Genomic DNA, 19484 nt, shown 5'->3' with positions numbered 1-19484 from the left:
CCGGGTGTTCTGGTTTCCTCCCACGGTCCAAAGATGTGCAGGTTAGTGAATTGGCCATGATCAATTGCCCCTTTGTGTCCAAAAGGTTAGGTGGATTAGACCATAACATAGGAGCAGAATTAGGCCACTCGGCCCATCGAGTCTGCTCCGCCATTCAATCATGGCTGATATTTTTCTCATCCACTTTCTCCCGCCTTCTCCCCATAATCCTTGATCCCCTTATTAATCAAGAACCTAATAATGGGATAGGGTAGGGGCCTGACCCTAGATAGGGGGCGGGATTCTCCACCGGCATGATTCTCCGTTTTGCCAGCATCCGGGGTTTTCCCGACGGCGTGGGGCTGCCCCACAATGGGAAACCCCATTGATCGGCCGGCGTGACGGAGAATCCCGCTGGCGGGTAGGGCAGAAATGTGGCGCGGTGGGGCAGAGAAACCAGCCCAGGGTACCCTTTCAGAGGGTGGGTGCAGACTTGATGGGTCAAATGGTCTCCTTCTGCACTTTAGTGATTCCATGATTTCTGGTTTTCCCACTTGTGGAAACATCTTTTCTGTGTCTTCCCAGTTCCAGATGCAAAAACCAATACATTTATTTTTGGTGCCACACAGAAGATTGGGTAACAGCACCCAATTATATGTAGCACAAACAGCAGCACATTCATCAACAAATTACTGTCACTCTGACTGTCACTCGTACTGTCATTCCTGAGTCAAACAGACATTAAAGAAGCTGAAACTTCAATAAATTTGATAAATTATGAATTAACAGTGGCAATGTGAGGTTCGTTCACAATGAATTCACTGACATTTATAATAATGGTTTAATTTATTGTTGAAATGTTTTTCTGGCTGGTTCTATAGCAATGCCAGTATTGATGAAAAAAAGAGACATTTTTATCAAAGTTTTTCATCTTGCAATCATCAGGGCATTTGCAAGAACACAACTTGAGGGAAACCAACACATTTCTACAATATGAGAAGGGAATGCTCTCTGCTCATACAGCATTATTTTGTTGATTTCCGTTGTATCGTATTATTGCAAATGTCAAGGTGAGTGCAAGGTGAAAAGCTTTGCCAAAATGTTGCATTTTTTTTTAGCGGTGCTGATATGTTTGAGAACCACAGGCGGGATTCTCCCCTACCCAGCGGGGCGGGGGGTCCCGGCAGGACGTAGTGGCGTGAACCACTTTGGCGTCGGGCCGCCCCAAAGGTGCGGAATCCACCGCACCTTCAGGGGCTAGGACCGCCCCGGAGTGGTTGGCGCCCCGCCGGCTGGCGGGAAAGGAGCTTGACGCCACGCCAACTGGCACCATAGGGTCTCCGCCGGCCGGCATGAGTCGGTGCATGCGTGGGAGCGCCAGTGCGTGCTGGCGTCATCCCCGCGCATGCACAGAGGGAACTGCTTCCGCACTGGGAATGGTGGAAGACCACAGCCTCCGGTGCAGAACAATAGAGTGCCCCCACGGCACAGGCCCACCCGCGGATCGGTGGGCCCCGACCGCGAGCCAGGCCACCGTGGGAGCACCTCCCGGGGCAAGATCCCCCCGCGACCCCCCAAGAACCCCGGAGCCTGCCCGCCGCGCCGCCAGGTCCCGCCGGTAAGGGACCTACTCTGATTTACGCTGACGGGACTGGCCAAGAATGGGCGGGACTTCGGCCCATCATGGGCCGGAGAATTCGGTCAGCCCCGGGGCCCATTGAGCCGCGCCGGACCCCGTCATTCTCCGAGGCAGGTAGCGCGACTCACACCGGGGCAATTTGGGGGGGGGGCGGGAAAATTAGGAGGATGGCGGGGGCGGGATTATGCCGACCCCCAGCGATTCGCCCACCCGGCGGGAGGTCGGAGGATCCCGCCCCATATCACTATTGTTTGTGAATTTCTTTGAATTTGTTTTCCCTGTCCAGTTAAAGTTGCATGAGTTGATTCTGAGTGCCCTGCCCCACTTGGTGTGAGCAGGATGATAAGGGCGTAAAAATAGGCCTGGTGATCTCACTGCCCCATCAACAACAGTGACTCAGCCTGCCGCAAGGGTCTACCTCTGGGTGGTTACAGCCCTCATTCAGGCAACAGGCACCATTTATTATGGAAAACTAGGTACCATGACCTGAATAGGATCCCAATCGTCCTTTCAGCCAGAAGTATTGGAGCTGCCACAATACCAGTCACTTCCACAAATGATGGAAAAGAAGAGTCCCTCGAAAGATAATCTTGATTAATTTGTGAATATTGGCAGGACAGAAGTGCTCCTGTGGGGCCCACTGAAATATGATCGCCATTGCTACCCCAGACCACACCTCTCTGCAATTGCAACCTCCCCCTGCCTTAACTTACATTCCCAAAGTTTAGTGGCAGCTCCAGTCCCATATTCAGGCACCAGTCCGGTGTGTAGAGTCAGGATGACTGTTTAGTGCATTGCAGTTTGCCCCTTGAATGAAGTGGAGACTCGAAATCACAGGGAGCCCACAAACGCAACCCCTTGTCCAGTTCATGACATGCAGCAGTCTTTCTCAGCTCTGGTTTCCTGCTACCATCTGTGAGCCAGGGCAGCGTGCATCAACAGGCAACTTGACCCTTGGGGTTTCACTGCAGAACGCCATCCCAACCTTTTGTTTTTCCTTTTGAAATTTTTTATTTAAAACAAATTTGTAACATTTACAGAGAAAAAAGGCCATATGCAAAAAGCCGTAACATATTGAAAACGAACAGTGGGAAAGAATAAACATATTAATCAGGCACTTCCCCTATCAGTTCTGTTTGTCCATGCCCCACGTGTTCAACTAAACTAATGTGGCTCTAAACCCCCCCCACCCCCACCCCCGGGTGCTGCTGCTGTCGGTTTCCTACACTGTTCCCGGCAAGCGACTTTCTCCCCCGGGGGATCCCTGATCACCCCACCCCCCCTTAAGTCTTCTCTGCTCTCCTTCCACCCCCCCCCCCTTGTTGCAATCTCCCAAAATCACCCTAAGCAGTGCGCCCTCCAACCCCCGCTCTCTGTCCAGGCTGAAAACAATCTTAGATAAAATATTACAGTACAGGATAATTTAACAGACCGCCGCCACACAAAAGCTCTGTGAGCCCAGAGTCCTTTAGTTCGAGTCCAGCTTCTTCTTTTAATAAAAGTCCATTCCTAGTCAGAGCCAGTCAGGTTAACAGTCGGCAGACTGTTAACCTACTGTAGCCACTGTAGAGCACTGAAAAAACTAAGTGCCCGTTAGTTCAAGTCCAGCTTCTTATCTTTATTGAAAGCCCAAACCTGTGCTGGTGTCTCGAAGTAGTGATGGAATTCCTCAAACGTGACCCAAAGCTTCACAGGATACAGCACTCCAAACCTCACCTCCTTTTTATAGAGGGCTGCCTTTACCTTGATGAATCCTGCACGCCTCTTGGCCAGCTACGTTCCCAAGTCCTGGTAAATGCGCACCTCGCAGTTCTCCCATCTGCTGCTCCTCTCCGCCTTGGCCCATTGCAGCACACGATCCCTGTCGGCAAGCCGGTAAAAGCGGACCACTAAGGCCCTCGGTCGGTCGCCCGTCCTGGGCTTCCTTGCGGGGGCTCTATGCGCCCCATCCAACTCCAGCGGTCGAGGGAAGGCCTCCAGTCCCATTAGCGCCTCGAGCATACCCATCACGTATGCACCCGGGGAGGCCAACGATCCTCAGGTTCTGCCTCCTGGCTCTATTCCCCAGCTCTTCAAGCTGCTCCTGCATCCTCCTCTGGCAGGGGTTCAGCTCCTCCACCTCGTGCTCCAGCTCCGTTACCGTGTCCGCCTGGCTGGAGAGCTTCACCTCGACCTCCCTGAGCGCCTTCTCTTGGACCGCCTGCGCCTCGACTATTCGGTCCATTACCGCTCTCATCGGGTCCAACGTGTCCCTCTTCAGTTCGTGAAGCAATTCCTGAAAAACACCATCTGTTGCTCCCTTGGCCAGTGAGCCTCCGCTGCCTGGTCCTTGCCGTCCGCCATGCTTCGCCGCCTGGTCTGGGGTCCCCGCTGCTCCCGCTTCGATCCTTGCCGCTCCACTCGACCACGTCTGGTCCAACTGTCCATACCCCGGGGGGAAAACCTCTTCCCTTCGTCTCCTCCACCGATTCAGGTCGCCAGGTCCAGAAGAAATCCTTTGAAACAGGTCCGTTTTTCCATCGCGGGCGGGAGCGATCCGACCTGCGACCTGCTTCCTCGAGGGCGCCACCGGAAGTGACGCCATCCCAACCTTAAGCAGAATTCACTAGTGCACTGGAATAGTGAAACGGGAACACAGGCTACTTCCTTTTCCTGGACCAGTGTTGCTGATGAAAATTCCAACTCCCCTGTTGCCCTCCTGGCCGAAGTCAGCTAACTGAATAGGGAACTGGTATCAATAAAAGTGACGATGAAGCCTTCGGACTGTTGCAATATCTCACTGATTCACTAATATCTTTCTCGGAAGAAAGTCTGGCATCCTTACCCAGTCTGGCCTATGCGTGACTCCAGCCCGACACCAATGTGGCTGGCTCCTAAAAACAATCCTGGACAGCTAGCGGTGGACAAGAAATGCCAGCCTTGCCAGAAATGTTCACATCCTGAGAATCAAAATAAAGCTGCGATAAAACCTTGCAGCACAGAAGGATGCCATTCAGTCCATTATGTCTGTGCTGGTTCTTTCAGAATAGGCCCATGCCTTCTACACAGCTCCACATTGAATTTGGGAATTTCTTTGCTTATTTTAAGTGCTGGAGGAATAATTTGAGGAAATGTCAATATTTCTCTTCTCTCTGAATGAATTCCTTCAACATCAATAGCATTCAGCATGAGGCATTACAGGACAAGAAACCTGTGAGATAAACCTGTGAAAATGGGGCTGGTGATAGTATCTGTCAGGGTGATATGTTAAATTACTCTCTTCCCTCAGCAACAGTCCAACACCAAGCAGATTTATAAACTGCCCGCCTTTATTTAGTGCTGACAGAAAAGCAACATCCTTTTGTATTTAATGTAAGATCAATTTGTTTACTGATCTACTGATTTTAAATGCTACTTCAGTTCGGTTTGGTTTACCAATGATGATTTTATCTGTGTCTTTTCTATAGGGTTGCCACAGACCACAACACTGACAACACAACAGCAATACTGCGGGAATGGTTAAAGAATGTTCAGAAGGCCTATCATTATGTGGAGTGGCGGCCCCTGGATCATCCCAAGTGAGTGGTCTACATTGCTCGGCCACCTCAGTCAATTCTCATCTGCTCGTATGAATCTTTGATTTAGGTGGCTTCCAAATATTTTCATGGAAACATTGTTCTGCAAAGCTTGGTGCAATTGATGTCTGGAAATGCACCTTGAAAATATAATTAGAGCAATTAAAGGGGCATTGCATTGCCTTCATCCAATAAAAGGTTGGGGGTACTTTGTTCAATACACTGAGGTAAATCGCATCAGCACTGTGCTACAAACATTCAACACTGTCCTGACAAAAGTAACTTATTTCATTTTGCTGCCTCTTTTCCTCTTCAAATATTGATCAGGAATGCCAAGCATTTTCCCTTTAATGAAGGCATAGTACATTTCAGGTTTATTGTACCAGACATCAACGTAACTTCAGATCTTTTTTCCCTGGAGTACACAGGTCAATTTGCGTAAGTGCCTGGCCTCTTTAAATCTGTTTGCATGGCCATGTATGCAAGGTAATTTAAAGATGCCAACTTTTGCACAGTGACTCTTGGGTTGCTGCATGGCCACACAGTTTGGAGGGAACATTCCCAGACATGGGTGCCATGGACCTGCGAAGCATCACTTGCTTAGCAATGAGCAACGCTTGACACATTTGAAATCCAAACAACCTTCACGTGCACATCAAAGATAAGCACAAGGGAGGGATTGATGCAATCTTTACACAGAAAGTAGGAACAGGAGGAGGTCATTGGGCCCTTTCCAGCCTGCTTTGCTAATCATTATGATCCGGGCTGATTATTCAACTCAGTAACCTGTTCCCACTTTCCCATATCTTTTGCTCCCATTCGCCCCAAGAACTATCTAACTTCTTCTTGAAAACATACAGGACAGAATTCTCCGGCCGTTGGAATTCTCTATTCCCTCCGGCAGTGCACCACTGCCCCTGTCCCCCGCAATGGGTTTCCCGGCGGCTTGGGGAGTCTTCAATAGAAAATCCCATTGACAAGCAGCGGCAGTAGAGAATCTCGCTGCCAAGAAAAACGCTGCTGGGGAACCGGAGACTTGCGCCCCACAATCCTTTGGCCTCAGCTGCTTTATTCAGAATAAATGGTAAGGGGCCAAACCAACAGTCACATCTAGTGGGAGTCTGCCGAAAAGGCCACGGTAAATATTTTTATTTAAGTTCTCTGTCGAACCTTAGTGTGCCAGAATGAACAGGGCCTAATCAGGCGATAGAACCACCAGGCCCAACAGGCAGGAGATTCCAGGCCATTTCTCGAGTCAAAATCAGGCCTTGAAAATTTTGAGGAAGGATGGGCACCATCCAAGAGTTTGCTTACAGGTGTGGAACTTCACTTCTGCAACAGTGACGCACCATGTGTATTCTTATGAATACTCTATTATTTTAAGACCTTAACGATCGTGATGTTTAAGGGGCATCTTGACAAATACATGAATAGCATGGGAATAAAGGGATAAGGGCCCCAGAAGTGTAAAAGGTTTTAGGTTGGACGGGCAGCATGGTCGGCATAGGCATGGAGGGCTGAAGGGCCTGTTCCTGTGCTGTACTTTTCTTTGTTCATTGTTCTTTCTTGCCTGAATTGTATTAGATCACCGAGATTCTGTAACAATGATTGTCAAGGAACAGCAAAATGCCAGGAGGCAAACAAGTTGCAGACCTGTTTAAACATTTGGAGCGCGGTTTAGATTGGAAGAATAGCTGACCTCAAAATTGTTCAATGGGTGAATTTTACAGTCCTTCACTCAGACGTGGTTTTTAGCAGGGGTGGCGGGGAAAGGGCACATAAAATATGATGAGCGGCTCGCCAACCATCTTCTTGCCCACCCTGACGCATTCCCCATAATGGGTGAGAAAGGTGCCCACTAGCTCACCGACACCTCAATCTATTGAGGTACTTAACTGCCCAGTTAAGGGGAAATTAAGATGCAATTAACATCCTCATTTTGCCTCCACTGCCATAATATGCTGTGCTTTGGAAGACGGACGAGAGTGGGCAGCCCCTATTTCACCGTCCGAGGGTAAAAAGCATGAAGAAAGGGGTATATCTCCTTTGGGGATGTGCCCAGTGCACATCTGTGGCACTACTCCCCCTCTAAGATGGTAGCCTCCTCACATTAACTCTCCCCCACAGCCTCCAAACCTGACCCCCCAGCCCCCTCCCACCCGCCCCTAGAGTGTCTAATCTCTCACCACCCAAAAATCCCAAGTTTTGTTCAGTTCGGTATTCATGATGTCTCCTGACTGGGTCTGCTTGCAGTCCCAGCAGCACCCACTGCTGAGTTCTGGCGCTGCTGAGGCTGCAATATCTGTGAGCCTGGGAAATAATTTTTTAAAAAGCAGCCTTTGCATCAGCCTTTGCAGTATTATTTACCACTGACATTCTTTGCAATGTTTAGATCAACAGAGCTCAAAGAGGGTGAACAGGCATGGCACTGACTGTAGAAATGGCCCAATTATAGAGAACAGAAGCTCTGTTTATTACTGAAGAAAGGGACATGTTATTGAAGCTTTTCGTCTTGCACTCATCAGGATAGAATAGCAAATTTCAAAGGCTGCCAACAGCTCGGGTAATGAGTCAGTGGACAGAACCAATAGAAATCAGTCAGCAACTAAACTGAGCATAGTTGATGATCACTTTGAATAGCACTGACCAGGGGTCCCTGTGCTGCTGAACACATGTTCAACCGTGTGTGTTTGAGAACGCAACAACAGAGCTGGCATCAAATCAGCATCACACACTAACTGAGGCTTGATTTACCCATTCTGTATACTAATGCCCCATGCTTCTATGTCCCTCACCAAAATGACACCCAACAAAGATTGTGCCAGAAATGGATATATGTGGCACTCATCTGTTACCAAGATGGCCACTGTCATCACAAAATGACACATGCTATTGAGCCAGGTGTTGTGGTCAATGTAAGCTAGTGGCCCATGGATGGGGGAAGACATCACAATAAGGAGCATGAATAAACAGCATGCACAATCTACTGGAGTTCTTTTAAAACAAAAAGTCCTACAAGTTTCACTTGCTTCAAGCCAGAATCTCTAATCTATGCACAACTTACCAAGCGTCATTCATTAATAGCAAAGAGCTATTATTTTGGTTTTGCTTTAAGAATATGGGGGTGAATTTTACAGCGGGGTTGTGTATTGCAGCAACACCTGCTTTTATTTGAATTCCTCTGACAAATTTCTTGTTACGTTTCTTTGATGACAGGTTGACTTGGTTCAGGACTTCACCTTACCCTTTCTGAAGGAGGATGTTGAGTTCAACATAGGCAGTAGTGAATCAGTTCCCTAATTCTACAGCCCACCTTGTCATTGTCACACCCCTGCCAGAGGTGAAGTTCAGCAGCCCCTGAATCAAAACATCAGCACAGGGTCAGTCAGTGTGCCCTGCCAATGATGTCCCCACTGATCTAACAGCCTTCGTTTGGTTCCCCCAGGCACTATTCTGACGAAATTGGACCAAAACATTGGAGCAATTCCAGGTTCTCACATGTGATGAAACTCAAGCAAACAGCACTGAAAACTGCAAGGGAGAAGTGGGCTGACTACATATTGGTGAGCGAAATTTCAGGCTACAGTCTCTTTCATAGGGTTAAGGAAAATCCCAAGGCTTTTTACACGTATATAAAAAGCAAGAGGGTAGCCAGGGAAAGGGTTGGCCCACTGAAGGATAGGCAAGGGAATCTATGTGTGGAGCCAGAGGAAATGGGCGAGGTACTAAATGAATACTTTGCATCAGTATTCACCAAAGAGAAGGAATTGGTAGATGTTGAGTCTGGAGAAGGGGGTGTAGATAGCCTGGGTCACATTGTGATCCAAAAAGACGAGGTGTTGGGTGTCTTAAAAAATATTAAGGTAGATAAGTCCCCAGGGCCGGATGGGATCTACCCCAGAATACTGAAGGAGGCTGGAGAGGAAATTGCTGAGGCCTTGACAGAAATCTTTGGATCCTCGCTGTCTTCAGGGGATGTCCCGGAGGACTGGAGAATAGCCAATGTTGTTCCTCTGTTTAAGAAGGGTAGCAAGGATAATCCCGGGAACTACAGGCCGGTGAGCCTTACTTCAGTGGTAGGGAAATTACTGGAGAGAATTCTTCGAGACAGGATCTACTCCCATTTGGAAGCAAATGGACGTATTAGTGAGAGGCAGCACGGTTTTGTGAAGGGAAGGTCGTGTCTCACTAACTTGATAGAGTTTTTCGAGGAGGTCACTAAGATGATTGATGCAGGTAGGGCAGTAGATGTTGTCTATATGGACTTCAGTAAGGCCTTTGACAAGGTCCCTCATGGTAGACTAGTACAAAAGGTGAAGTCACACGGGATCAGGGGTGAACTGGCAAGGTGGATACAGAACTGGCTAGGCCATAGAAGGCAGAGGGTAGCAATGGAGGGATGCTTTTCTCATTGGAGGGCTGTGACCAGTGGTGTTCCACAGGGATCAGTGCTGGGACCTTTGCTCTTTGTAGTATATATAAATGATTTGGAGGAAAATGTAACTGGTCTGATTAGTAAGTTTGCAGACGACACAAAGGTTGGTGGAATTGCGGATAGCGATGAGGACTGTCTGAGGATACAGCAGGATTTAGATTGTCTGGAGACTTGGGCGGAGAGATGGCAGATGGAGTTTAATCCGGACAAATGTGAGGTAATGCATTTTGGAAGGGCTAATGCAGGTAGGGAATATACAGTGAATGGTAGAACCCTCAAGAGTATTGAAAGTCAAAGAGATCTAGGAGTACAGGTCCACAGGTCATTGAAAGGGGCAACACAGGTGGAGAAGGTAGTCAAGAAGGCATACGGCATGCTTGCCTTCATTGGCCGGGGCATTGAGTATAAGAATTGGCAAGTCATGTTGCAGCTGTATAGAACCTTAGTTAGGCCACACTTGGAGTATAGTGTTCAGTTCTGGTCGCCACACTACCAGAAGGATGTGGAGGCTTTAGAGAGGGTGCAGAAGAAATTTACCAGAATGTTGCCTGGTATGGAGGGCATAAGCTATGAGGAGCGATTGAATAAACTCGGTTTGTTCTCACTGGAACGAAGGAGGTTGAGGGGCGACCTGATAGAGGTATACAAAATTATGAGGGGCATAGACAGAGTGGATAGTCAGAGGCTTTTCCCCAGGGTAGAGGGGTCAATTACTAGGGGGCATAGGTTTAAGGTGAGAGGGGCAAAGTTTAGAGTAGATGTACGAGGCAAGTTTTTTACGCAGAGGGTAGTGGGTGCCTGGAACTCACTACCGGAGGAGGTAGTGGAAGCAGGGACGATAGGGACATTTAAGGGGCATCTTGACAAATATATGAATAGGATGGGAATAGAAGGATACGGACCCAGGAAGTGTAGAAGATTGTAGTTTAGTCGGGCAGTATGGTCGGCACGGGCTTGGAGGGCCGAAGGGCCTGTTCCTGTGCTGTACATTTCTTTGTTCTTTGTTCTTTGTAAAACAATTGATGGTCCTCTTAGCCAATTATTAATTAGGATGGCTAAAACCACTTTTCAGTTCAATGGCTTGCCACCTCTATTGTTGGTAGAAAATACGAAGAGACGTAACAAAGATTCTCGATTTTCTACCACCTTTGCGAGACCTTTCAAATTGCTTGGGCCAAATTGAGTGAGATTAGTAATGAGGCAGTCACACCAAATTGCAAACCTAATTGTGAAAAGGATTGGGAACAAAGTAAATATTATAGCACAGGTATTTAATTTCCTGTACTAGTGACAGGCTGACATTGCACTTTATCAATATCTGCTGTTTGAGTGAGTTGAAGGGAGTGGGGAGAAGCATCAAGATTGGCCTAGATCTGTTGCCCAGAAATCTACACCCTCATCGAGGACGAGGACAATTTTGCTGTAGCAATGGAGCTGCTGAAAGGACATTATATTCGCCCTGTAAACCAGGTCTACGCCCGACATCTGCTAGCGACGAGGCGACAAATCCCTGGGGAATCACTGGAAGAATTCTACCGTGCGCTCCTGGTGTTGGGCAGAAACTGCAGCTGCCCGCAAGTTTCGGCGAGCGACCACACAGAATTTTTGATCCGGGACGCTTTTGTTGCAGGTACGCTGTCGTCCCAAATCTGCCAGCGATTGCTGGAGAAAGGCACTCTAGGCCTCAAGGAGGCACGGGCCCTTGCCGGCTCCCTGGATGTGGCCTCCCGAAACGCCCGCGCTTACGTCCCCAACCGCGCGGCAGCCCCCTGGGCAGCGTGGAACCCCCCCCCGAGGCATCTCCCATCCCCCCACAAGCTTGTGCTGCAAGGCGGCCTGGCAACCCCGGGGGGCCCCGCTGCTATTTTTGCAGGCAAGCTAAGCACCCCCGACAGTGCTGTCCGGCCCATGCATCCACCTGCAAGGGATGCGGTAAATGTGGTGGTATGCCAGGCCCAGGCGGTCACTGCGGTCTCTGGCGGCGAATACGGACCGCCACCACAATCCTTTGCACTGTCCCTGTGCGGCCAGCAGGCGCCGCCATCTTCCTCCTCCAGGGCCACGTGCGGCCTCCGGGCGCCACCATCTTGTCCCGGGGACGCCACATGCGATGGATGGGCGCTGCCATTTTGTGCACCCCCAGCCATGTGCGACCAATGGGTGCCGGCATCTTGGATGGACTCCCAGGACCCCAGCTCGGCTGACCACACACCGCCCGAAGAAAACATTCAACTGCTGCCACGAGTAGCCTCGGTGACCCTGGACCTGTCTCGGCCCCGAACACTATCGACTGCTACGACGACGGTGCTTATCAATGGGCATGAAATGTCCTGCCTAATCGACTCTGGGAGCACGGAGAGCTTCATACACCCCGACACGGTACGATACTGTTCTCTCCCCATCCACCCCGTTAATCAAAACATCTCCCTGGCCTCCGGATTTCACTCAGTAGAGATCAAGGGGTTTTGTGTAGCTAACCTCACAGTTCAAGGAAGGGAGTTCAAAAACTACCGACTCTACGTCCTTCCCCACCTCTGCGCAGCCACACTCCTAAGGTTGGATTTTCAGTGCAACCTCCAAAGTCTAACATTCAAATTCGGCGGCCTTATACCCCCCCTCACTGTCTGCAGCCTCGCAACCCTCAAGGTCGATCCGCCTTGTCTGTTTGCGAACCTCACACTGGATTGCAAACCCGTCGCCACCAGGAGCATGCGGTACAGTGCCCAGGACCGGACCTTCATCAGGTCAGAGATCCAACGGTTGCTGAAGGAAGGTATCATTGAGGCTAGCAACAGTCCCTGGAGAGCTCAAGTAGTAGTTGTAAAGACCGGGGAGAAGCATAGGATGGTCATCGACTACAGTCAGACCATCAACAGGTTTACGCAGCTGGACGCGTACCCTCTCCCCCGCATATCCGACCTGGTCAACAGGATCGCGCATTACAAGGTCTTCTCCACGGTGCATCTTAAGTCCACCTACCACCAGCTCCCCATCCGCACTAGTGACCGCAAGTACACTGCCTTCGAACTAGATGGGCGGCTCTACCACTTCTTAAGGGTTCCCTTCGGTGTCACTAACGGGGTCTCGGTCTTCCAATGAGAGATGGACCGAATGGTTGACTGGTACGGTTTACGGGCCACATTCCCGTACCTCGACAATGTCACCATCTGTGGCCACGACCAGCAGGACCACGACACCAACCTCCGAAAATTCCTCCAAACCGCAAAAATCCTTAACCTGACGTATAACAAGGATAAATGCGTGTTCAGCACCGACGCCTAGCCATCCATGGCTACGTTGTGCGTAATGGAGTGATAGGCCCCGACCCTGAACGCATGCGCCCCCTTATGGAGTTGCCCCTCCCACACTGCTCCAAGGCCCTGAAGTGCTGCCCAGGTTTTTTTTCCTACTATGCCCAGTAGGTCTCCAACTATGCGGACAAGGCCCGTCCACTGATCCAATCCACAGTTTTTCCCCTGTCGACAGAGGCCCGCCAGGCCTTCAGCCGCATCAAAGCAGACATTGCAAAGGCCACGATGCATGCCATCGGCGAGTCTCTCCCCTTCCAGGTCGAGAGTGGTGCGTCCGACGTAGCTCTGGCGGCCACCCTCAACCAAGCGGGCAGGCCCGTGGCTTTCTTCTCTCGCACTCTCCATGCTTCCGAAATCCGCCACTCCTCAGTTGAAAAGGAGGCCTAGGCCGTAGTAGAAGCTGTGCGACATTGGAGGCATTACCTGGCCGGCAGGAGATTCACTCTCCTCACTGACCAACGGTCGGTCGCTTTCATGTTCGATAATGCACAGCGGGGCAAGATAAAAAAGGACAAGATCTTACGGTGGAGGATCGAACTCTCCACCTACAACTATGAGATCTTGTATCATCCCGGGAAGCTAAACAAGCCTCCTGATGCCCTATCCCGTGGCACATTAGCCAACGCACAAGCGGACCACCACCGAGCCCTCCACGAGGACCTCCTCCGAGCCCTCCATGAGGACCTCTGCCACCCAGGGGTCACTAGATGTTTCCACTTCATCATGACCCGCAACCTGCCCTACTCCCTCGAGGAGGTTAGGACAGCCACCAGGAATTGCCAAATCTGCGCGGAGTGCAAGCCGCACTTCTACAAGCCAGAGAAAGCACACCTGATAAAGGCTTCCCGTCCCTTTGAACGCCTCAGTATAGACTTCAAAGGCCCCCTCCCCTCCACCGACCGCAACACGTACTTCCTGAACGTGATTGACGAGTACTCCCGGTTCCCATTTCCCACCCCCTGCCCCGACATGACCGCAACCACCGTCATAAAAGCCCTCCATAGTATCTTTACGCTATTCAGTTTCCCCGCCTACATACACAGTGATCGGGGGTCCTCCTTTATGAGCGACGAACTGCGTCAATTCCTGCTCAGCAAGGGCATTGCCTCGAGCAGGACGACCAGTTACAACCCCCAGGGAAACGAACAGGTAGAGAGGGAGAACGGAACGGTCTGGAAGACCGTCTTACTGGCCCTGCGGTCCAGGAATCTCCCAGTCTCCCGCTGGCAGGAAGTCCTCCCGGATGCCCTCAACTCCATCCGGTCACTGCTCTGTACCGCGACCAACCAAACACCTCACGAACGTCTCCATGTCTTCCCAGGAAGTCCTCCACTGGGACCTCGCTCTCGACCTGGCTGGCAGCTCCCGGACCTGTCCTGCTCCGAAAACACGTGTGGGCGCACAAATCGGACCCATTGGTCGAGAGGATCCATCTCCTCCACGCTAACCCTCAGTAAGCCTATGTGGCGTACCCCGACGGCCGACAGGATACGGTCTCCCTACGGGACCTGGCGCCCGTTGGATCCACATACACACCCCCGCCACCAGTCCCACCCTCCCTCCCACCCGCGCACCCCACAGCCGCCCCCTTCCCAGGTGGATCGGTTCTTCCACCGGCCCCGTCTAGGCCCTGCCCACCGGCTCACCCCACAGCCGCCCCCTTCCCAGGTCAGTTGGCCCTTCCACCGGCCACGTCTAGAGGTGATGATGCTGCAACAGAGGCTGAAACCATTCTCCAGGAGTCACAGACACCCGAACCGCCACCAGCATCACCACCAAAGCTACGACGATCGCAGAGGATGACTGGGCCCCCGATCGACTAATTGCTCCATTATGAAATGTACATTACTGTTGTAAATAGTTAAGAGTTGTAATGAGGCAAAACACTGTACGGAGGCATTACGGTACCTTCATAACTGTAACTTCTACCACTTTTATCACGTTGTAATACGAAGCCACCATCCCCGCCGGACTCTTTTTTTAACAGGGGGTGAATGTGGTAGTCTGTGTTAGGAGGATTACGGTACTTGGTAATGCCGGAATACCATTGGTGGAGAATGTACTTGTTCCCTTTGGATAAGCTTGTATGTTAGCTCCGCCCTGCAAGGTGGGGTATAAGAGCCTGTACCGCCCCAGCAGCTTTCTTCTGTACCTGTGCTGCTGGGGGGAAACATCTAGCGTTTTAAAGCCTTCAATTGTCTCCAATCTCGTTTCTGAGGTTATTGATCTTGCATCACCCTTCTGGTCACTCCCCAGCCTGATGGGAGGCTGTGTCCTCAGGATGTGACATGGGCCTCTGTCCATGTTGCTACCGCCTTGAAACTCCGTTGACGCTGCTGCTGCTGCCTTCTCCGGTGTCTGGCCCCCTGGCCTTCCAATAGCACTGTTAGAGTAGCTGCTGTGGTGTCCACGATACCATCCATGATGTGATACCTTTAAGAAATTGGAGCGGCTGAAAGACCAACAATCTATGGCACAGTTTGAGGAGCACCAGAGCTCATCTCACAGTGAGTTATCAGCACCCTCCTGCCTTGTATATTGACCCGCTGACAGTGCCAACACAGGCCCATCACCCTGTAGTGATGTAACACAGACACTGAGAGAATGGGGCAGGGCGATTGGGGGAGTGGGGACTGGGTGGCTGTGGGAATAGTTGGTGAGGGGGAGGGAGAGGTGGGTCAGAAGGGTGACTCTCTGGGCCCCAAGCCTCTCCCACCTTTACATTTCCTGCCATCTCACAGGGTGCCATCCAACAAGCCAGTTGTCCCACCCTCCCTCCCTCCCTCCCACCCTGCACACACACCCCTGGCCACAGCCAGGGCCCCTGGGCACCAGACGCCAGAACCCTGCCGGGAACATTACTGGGACCGGGCTCAGGTGCCCCCTCTCCGCAATCCACACACCTACCCTCTGGCCGTGGGATATCCCCAGTGCTGCGGCCCAGCTCTTCGGTGTTTGTTTGTAGGCTGTTGCCTTTGTGATATTGATGCCTCCAGTGTTCAGGCAGAATATCCAGGCCTCACAGTATGAATGGGGTGCCAGGCAGTAACACTCGCCTGCGACATGGCTCATCTACCCAGGGAAATCTACTTGAGAGCTGTGAAGTTCTCATGTAACTAACAATGCAAATTCTCGGGGCAGCACGGTGGCGCAGTGGGTTAGCCCTGTTGCCTCACGGCGCCGAAGTCGCAGGTTCGATCCCGGTTCTGGGTCACTGACCGTGTGGAGTTTGCACATTCACCCCGTGTTTGCATGGGTTTCGCCCCCACAACCCAAAAGATGTGCAGGCTAGGTGGATTGGCCACGCTAAATTGCCCCTTAATTGGAAAAAATGAATTGGGTACTCTAAATTTAGAAAATAAAACAATGCCAATTCTCAATTAGCAATAGCCTTCAGCTGTGTGGCCAGAGGCCGCCACTGTCTGAGGGAACTAAAGTGACCTTCACCATATTATCATGGACAGGGCTCGGTCCTGGAGTGCTCGGTGGAATGGACAGGCAGCAGTTGCAGCTGCCCCTGTTATGGGTATTCACTATCCAGTGGGGTGGATCCACCGCCGCTGTGCCCCTCACACCCCAGTCCAGGGTCCACCCTCCACCGATGTCAGCTTACCCCCGACCAGGCCAGCCCCCCCCGGAGTCTCCCCCACCCCCTCCCCCGAGCATTGGAGCAGCAGCTCCAGTACCCCCGGTCTGATTTCCTGGTTTTGAAGATGGCTACTCACCTCCTCTGCTCCCACAGTAGCCATCGTGCGAGCTACACATTTTTAAATAGGTGTGCTAAAGGGCACTCATGTGACCCCTCACTGGGGAGCCAATCAGATCACAGAGGCCGTTGAATAGGGGTCCTTCCCTATGGAGATTGGCTTTAATTGGCGATTATTGGTTTCTCGCCATGTCAAGGCGGGAATGGATCTCGACAATGGGAACGGGCCGGTTAGATCGGAAACCAATCCACGCCCGGCACTGATCCTGATTTCAGCCTCTCCCGCAATCTAACTGGCCTGCACGGAACTGTGCCCGGTGCAATGCACCCATCAGATCGCACCCAGAGGCTTTGAATAGTTTGAAGACAGAGCTAGATAGGGTCTTGATTAACAAAGGGGTCAAAGGTTATCATGGGGTTAGGCAGGAATGTGGGGTTTTGTTACAATGGGATCAGCCATGTGTTATTGAATGACAGATCAGGCTCAAAGGGCCAAGTGGCCTACTCCTGCATCTAATTCGTATGTTCATACGTATGCTGCAAAACAATTTATGTATTCAGGACATTGTTCACAATCCCAGATCTTTACCTGGAGCTGAATTCGACAATCATTCTCCAATTCCTGTCATGTGGGATAAGTTAAGTTAGACTGTAACTGTTTTTTATATAACCAGACCAGAGATAAGAAATCACTATTATGTGAGGCAAGGGTAAGACCATTAAGTGGCTCAAGACAGTCTTCCTTTAATTGTAAATCACTGATGTTGTTCCTTATTTTATTTTCCTTCCAGTTTGTAGACACAGACAATGTTCTAACAAATGAGCAGACACTGAATTTGATGATAGCTGAAAACCTGACTGTGGTTGCACCCATGCTGGATTCTCACACATTGTACTCAAATTTCTGGTGTGGTATGACACCCCAGGTGAGTTGCTTTAAAATGCAATTCTAGCCCAGTTATTAGCAGTGGAAATAGTCGATATAACAAGTTGCAACAAAAAGTCAATAATGGACTTGTGGAAACACCCAAAAGTACTGGAGAGATCCTTCCACATTTATCCCCAGATTTGGGTAACCTCTGACTACAGAACTGATGGGGGAAGATTCAGAATGACGACCCGGTGGGTGGGGATGGTTTATTAATTATATTAAATCATGCATTTGGTTTCACCAAGAGAGTCTAAGGGCATCATAGTAATCCAGTCCTTCATAGCACGTTCCAATTGAGTTACTAAAATTGTTCCTCAGCAGGTTAGTCATTTCATTATTGCTTCATGCACGCCCAACATTTTGGAATTTTTTTCTTTAATCTAAGTTGCTGATGAACAATAACAGTTGACATGTCACAACAATTGCTGCTCCTCTTTAATCACATTTTCCAGATAAACTTTTCTCCTTGAGGTTAGACTGGCAATGAAAAAACATTGAGAGATCTATAATTTATAACGTGCTTGACAATCATGCAACATTTCGCATGGAAAGTCAGCATTGTCAGGCGTTATTGACTAGTCTACGTTCAAGGTGTAAAAATCAGCAACAATCCCAGTTCCATATTTCAATGGGGCACTTTGTGCCCTTCCTCAGCCCAGCTCCTGATTAATACCTCCTGATGCTGCAGTGATAGATTAAAAGTTGTTGTGTGCAGTGGGTGGCAAATTTTAAGAGATCTTCCACTATGGGCCTGACCTAACCGAATAACAACAGTCCCGTTTCGAGTAAGTTTAGCCGGGTTTTTCCTGGTGCTCGCAGCACCGAGAAAGACCACGCTGTTGAATGGGACTTTGTTGCAATCCGGTGTCTCAGCAGGGAATGCCCTACCGAGGTCACACTTAGTCCCGTTTCCTGCACTGAGGAGCTCTGCTCGCCAGAATCCTCAGTGCAGGAGGAGATAGGGGCGCCATTTTCAAATGGTGTCCTAATCTCTCGACCCGACCCCTGGATAACCAAAGCCCCAACTCAAGTACAAGGGGGTCCTCAGATCGTCCCCCCCCCCCTCGTACCCCACCCACATGACAGGACACCCCTAGCCTGATCTCCGGTGCCGGGACAACGCCAGCCTGGCACTTTGGCACTGCCAGGTTGGCAGGCAGGTTGCTCCCTGGATGCCCATATTAGGCTGGATTTTCCGGTCCCCCAGCTGCGAGTTTCTCACAGGCACGCCATTTGCGGGTGGCAGAATTCTCTACTCCTGCCGCATGTCAATGGGATTTCTATGCTTTACTGCCGGCGTGAACAGAGAATTTCAATGCCAGAGAATTCCGACCATCATGTTCATACATGCCGTGACACATTTTGTCCTTCAGCTTTAACATTCACACGACTCTAGCCTATAACCCTTACAAAGTCATTGGAAACCAGTATTAATCCCAAAAGACCAAGGTGTGCCAAGCTTTGTACCAGGCTCATTCCATTCTCATGCTGGTATGAAATTACTAGCAAAGAGGTTACAGTGACACCCTTATACTTCCATCGCAACTATTTTGTTCCTCATTTATTTTTTTCAATCCGAGTTCAGTTTTGTGTTCTACTTTCATCCAGGGCTACTACAGAAGGACTCCTGATTACATTCCAATCCGGGAATGGAAGCGTACAGCTTGTTATCCTGTTCCTATGGTGCACTCAACATTCCTCATTGACCTGCGAAGGGAAGCTACGAGAAAGTTGGCGTTCTATCCTCCCCACCCAGACTACACCTGGGCATTCGATGACATCATAGTCTTTGCATTTTCCTGCAAAGTGGCTGGTAATTGTTAACATCTAGTCAATCTTCAGCTTTAAGATAAAGGGTCCTTACAAACGGTAGATGTCACAAATATTGAACACAAGAGCTGCTGTAAATATTTAACATAGAACATACTT

General features: G+C 50.2%; 1 protein-coding gene across 2 annotated transcripts in view; it reads left to right on the top strand.

Moving 5' to 3' along the window:
• Positions 1–19484, top strand: part of LOC140426608 (procollagen galactosyltransferase 2-like) — a 313431-nt gene that overhangs the window by 188820 nt on the left and 105127 nt on the right. For both annotated transcript variants that reach the window (XM_072511594.1, XM_072511593.1), the window contains exons 2-5: positions 5065–5175; positions 8618–8735; positions 17416–17550; positions 19164–19368. In XM_072511594.1, the coding sequence (XP_072367695.1) occupies positions 5065–5175; positions 8618–8735; positions 17416–17550; positions 19164–19368 (569 nt within the window). The remainder of the gene's footprint in view (positions 1–5064; positions 5176–8617; positions 8736–17415; positions 17551–19163; positions 19369–19484) is intronic.

This window comes from Scyliorhinus torazame, chromosome 7 (assembly GCF_047496885.1).
Source record: "Scyliorhinus torazame isolate Kashiwa2021f chromosome 7, sScyTor2.1, whole genome shotgun sequence".
NCBI classification, from domain to species: domain Eukaryota; kingdom Metazoa; phylum Chordata; class Chondrichthyes; order Carcharhiniformes; family Scyliorhinidae; genus Scyliorhinus; species Scyliorhinus torazame.
This window is presented reverse-complemented; position numbering and strand designations above follow the sequence as displayed.